The sequence below is a fragment of the Camelina sativa genome, chromosome 12, assembly GCF_030686135.1.
Source record: "Camelina sativa cultivar CO46 ecotype springtype chromosome 12, ASM3068613v1".
In the NCBI taxonomy this organism is placed as follows: Eukaryota; Viridiplantae; Streptophyta; class Magnoliopsida; order Brassicales; family Brassicaceae; genus Camelina; species Camelina sativa.
In genome coordinates, this window is record NC_141891.1 from 4,982,403 (window position 1) to 4,985,616 (window position 3,214).

General features: G+C 38.3%; 1 protein-coding gene across 1 annotated transcript; it reads left to right on the plus strand.

Moving 5' to 3' along the window:
* Positions 1 to 326: 326 nt before the first annotated feature.
* LOC104730293 (AAA-ATPase At4g30250) lies at positions 327 to 2,315 on the plus strand. Its single transcript, XM_010449444.3, has one exon. It carries the CDS (start codon positions 643 to 645, stop codon positions 2,197 to 2,199), a length of 1,557 nt encoding a protein of 518 aa, XP_010447746.1. The 5' UTR covers positions 327 to 642; the 3' UTR covers positions 2,200 to 2,315.
* The last annotated feature ends 899 nt before the right edge of the window (positions 2,316 to 3,214 follow it).

Genomic DNA, 3,214 nt, shown 5'->3' on the forward strand with positions numbered 1-3,214 from the left:
AAAAAGTTGAATAGTATCCGTTCAAGTTTTCAACCTTTTTTGCTCAACAAAAAAAAAGTGAATTTCCATTTTTTTTTAATAATCTTTATCATATTGTTGGACAAAAGAAAAAAGTTGAATAGTATCCGATGTGAGATTTACATGTCACATAACCATTACCCCCTCTCGGCAGTCCCATTCACTCGATAACTTGTAATTGATTTTGTAAGCCTATAAAACCATAGACCTACGAAATAATTGAGTAATAGTACTACTAGTTGCTTACATTATTTGCACCATACACAACAAAATAAAATGGTAATATCCGCAAATATCAAAACAATTTTTTTTTTCGATAAAAAAAGTAACACTCCTCCAATTGCTTATAAATTGAGGTGAGCACTTATTTCATATTTCAATAAATTCCACCCAACGTCACTCTCTTCTCTTCTCTCAAAAGCCTCAACTAAAATATTTGTTTCCCTCCCAAATCTCAAGAACAATAACTTCAAAAATTCACACTCTTATCTCTATAATTAAGCTAAACCCACTTCTCAGTTTCTCTAATTCCTCCCTAAAGATCAAAACTTTACTCTGTTCCTTTCAAAAAAACCAATCTTTTTTTTTTCTTTGCTCTGTAAAAAAAAAACAGAGTAAGAAGAGATGAAGATGAGTGATTATTGGACAACAATGGCTTCTCTAGTTGGTATGTTAGCCTTTTGTCAAACGATCCTACAGCTCGTGTTCCCGCCGGAGCTCCGACTAGCTTTCCTCCACGTCTTGACACGCCTCCGCCATGTGTTCTCTTCTCACACCTACTTCGATATAACGGAGATTGACGGCGTCAACACCAACGAGCTCTACAACGCTGTTCAGCTCTACCTCAGCTCTTCCGTCACAGTCAACGGCGCCGTTTCCAGCAGAAACAACAATACACGTCTCAGCTTAACACGTGTCCCTAACTCGAGCTCCGTCACTTTCGGCCTCTCCAACAACGACAGAATCACCGATGTCTTTAACGGCGTCACTGTCTTATGGGAACACGTCGTTGTCCAACGTCAAGTACAGAGCTTTTCTTGGAGACCAATGCCGGAAGAGAAACGAGGGTTTACGTTACAGATCAACAAGAGAGACAAAGACCTTGTCTTAGATTCTTACCTCGATTACATTGTCGGGAAATCAGAGGAGATACGCCGGAGAAACGAGGAGAGGCTTCTTTACACTAACTCGAGAGGCGTCTCGCTCGATGTGAGAAGCCATCCGTGGGACTCTGTGAGATTCAAGCATCCGAGTACGTTTGATACTCTTGCTATGGATCCTGAGAAGAAGAAACGGATCATGGAGGATCTAAGAGAGTTTGCGAGCGGACAAGGGTTTTATCAGAAGACAGGAAGGGCTTGGAAACGAGGTTACTTGTTGTATGGACCACCTGGAACTGGCAAGTCTAGTCTGATCGCTGCAATGGCGAATTATCTTGGATACGATATCTACGATCTTGAGCTCACTGAGGTTCAGAACAACTCTGAATTGAGGAAGCTGTTGATGAAGACTAGCTCTAAGTCGATCATTGTCATCGAGGATATTGATTGTTCGATCAATTTGACGAAACGGGGGAAGAACAAGAAGAAGAATGGGAGCTATGAGTATGATCCGGGTTTAATAAACGGGTCGGGTTTGGAAGAACCGGGAAGCTCGGTGACTCTCTCGGGGTTGTTGAACTTCACTGATGGGCTTTGGTCTTGTTGTGGGAGTGAGAAGATCTTTGTGTTTACGACTAATCATATTGAGAAGTTAGACTCTGCTCTGTTGAGAAGTGGGAGGATGGATATGCATATTCACATGGGTTTTTGTAAGTTTCCGGCTTTGAAGATTCTGTTGAAGAATTATCTGAGGCTTGAGGAGGATGAAATGGACGGTGTCGTTTTGGAGGAGATGGAGGAGTGTGTGGAGGAGGCAGAGATTACACCGGCTGATGTTAGTGAGGTGTTGATTAGGAATAGGAGTGATGCAGTGAAGGCGGTGAGAGAGCTTGTTTGTGTGTTGAAGGAGAGAGTTGTGAAGAGAAAGAAGAGTGTTGGATTGAAGAAGAAGAAAGAGGAAGGTGACGAGGAAGAAGAAGATGAAGCAGATGAAGAACAAGAGAAGAGAGCTTTGGATAGTCCTAATAGAAACAGAGAGGTGTTTGGATTTCAAGATGAAGAAGAAGAGAAGGAGAAATGAATGTAGTAGTATGATCATTATCTAATGGTTCATGTGTGTTTCATAATTATTCGTTTTGTTTAGTCAAAAAATTATAATATATGATATTAGTTATTTATATGATATGAGGTTATCCATTTTGGTGATACTCTTTAAGTCTAGGCACGGTTATGATGAGATTGCTAGAAGGTTATGTTGATAAATTAACATGAGGCGAAACCTTCACATACAAAATTGGTTTCTAGTGGTTAATTTTGTTGTGTTCACTGATGCTGCAAGGTTTGGATCTCTTTACATGGCAAGTTATTTGTGAGCTTCTGTAGGATTGATACATCAATGGCCTACCATTTTTGTTGTTGTAGTACTTGTTTTTATCATACTTGACTCTAAATGCAGCTAAAAACCAAAATGGCTTTTGGTGGAAGAGGAGATAATAGAGAATTGACGTGTGAATGTTGTAACTTTGCTAGTGTCACACCCATTTATACATCCATGTCACAAACCTCACCAGTAAGTTTTAAATTTTCTGTTTAGGAAACCAATTTAATTGACAAGTGACATTAAAAGAATTATCACATCAAACTTATAAAAAGTAACCTGATAAATCAATCCATCAGTTGTAATTCCTTGTTATATATATGCATTACAATCTTGACCGGTGAAAGATTTTTGACTTTTGACAATGTAGTAATGAAGTGAAATCCTATCAAAGTAGTTGGTATCTGAAAAAGGTGTGGTATATATTATGACCCAATCTCTGGAATCCCACATTCCCAAATATTTAGAGTCCATAATAATTAGAATTAAAAAATCAAGTTTGGGAATCTTAATCACCTCAAATGAACCACCAGTTAATGTCAAGAACCGGTCTTGGCAACTAATATTATAGGGAAAAAACCCGAAAAATACGTCATCTAATTTTTTTTGCCATTTAATTCCTTTAGTTATTAAATTTCCAAAAAATACGTGGTTTAATTTCTGTTGTCTTTAAAAACCTTCATTTTATTAATAACGGCAGATCTATACTTACGACATA

What these genes read in the sequence shown, in the direction of transcription:
- LOC104730293 (XM_010449444.3), top strand. Translation starts at nt 643, where the DNA reads ATGAAGATGAGTGATTATTGGACAACAATGGCTTCTCTAGTTGGTATG.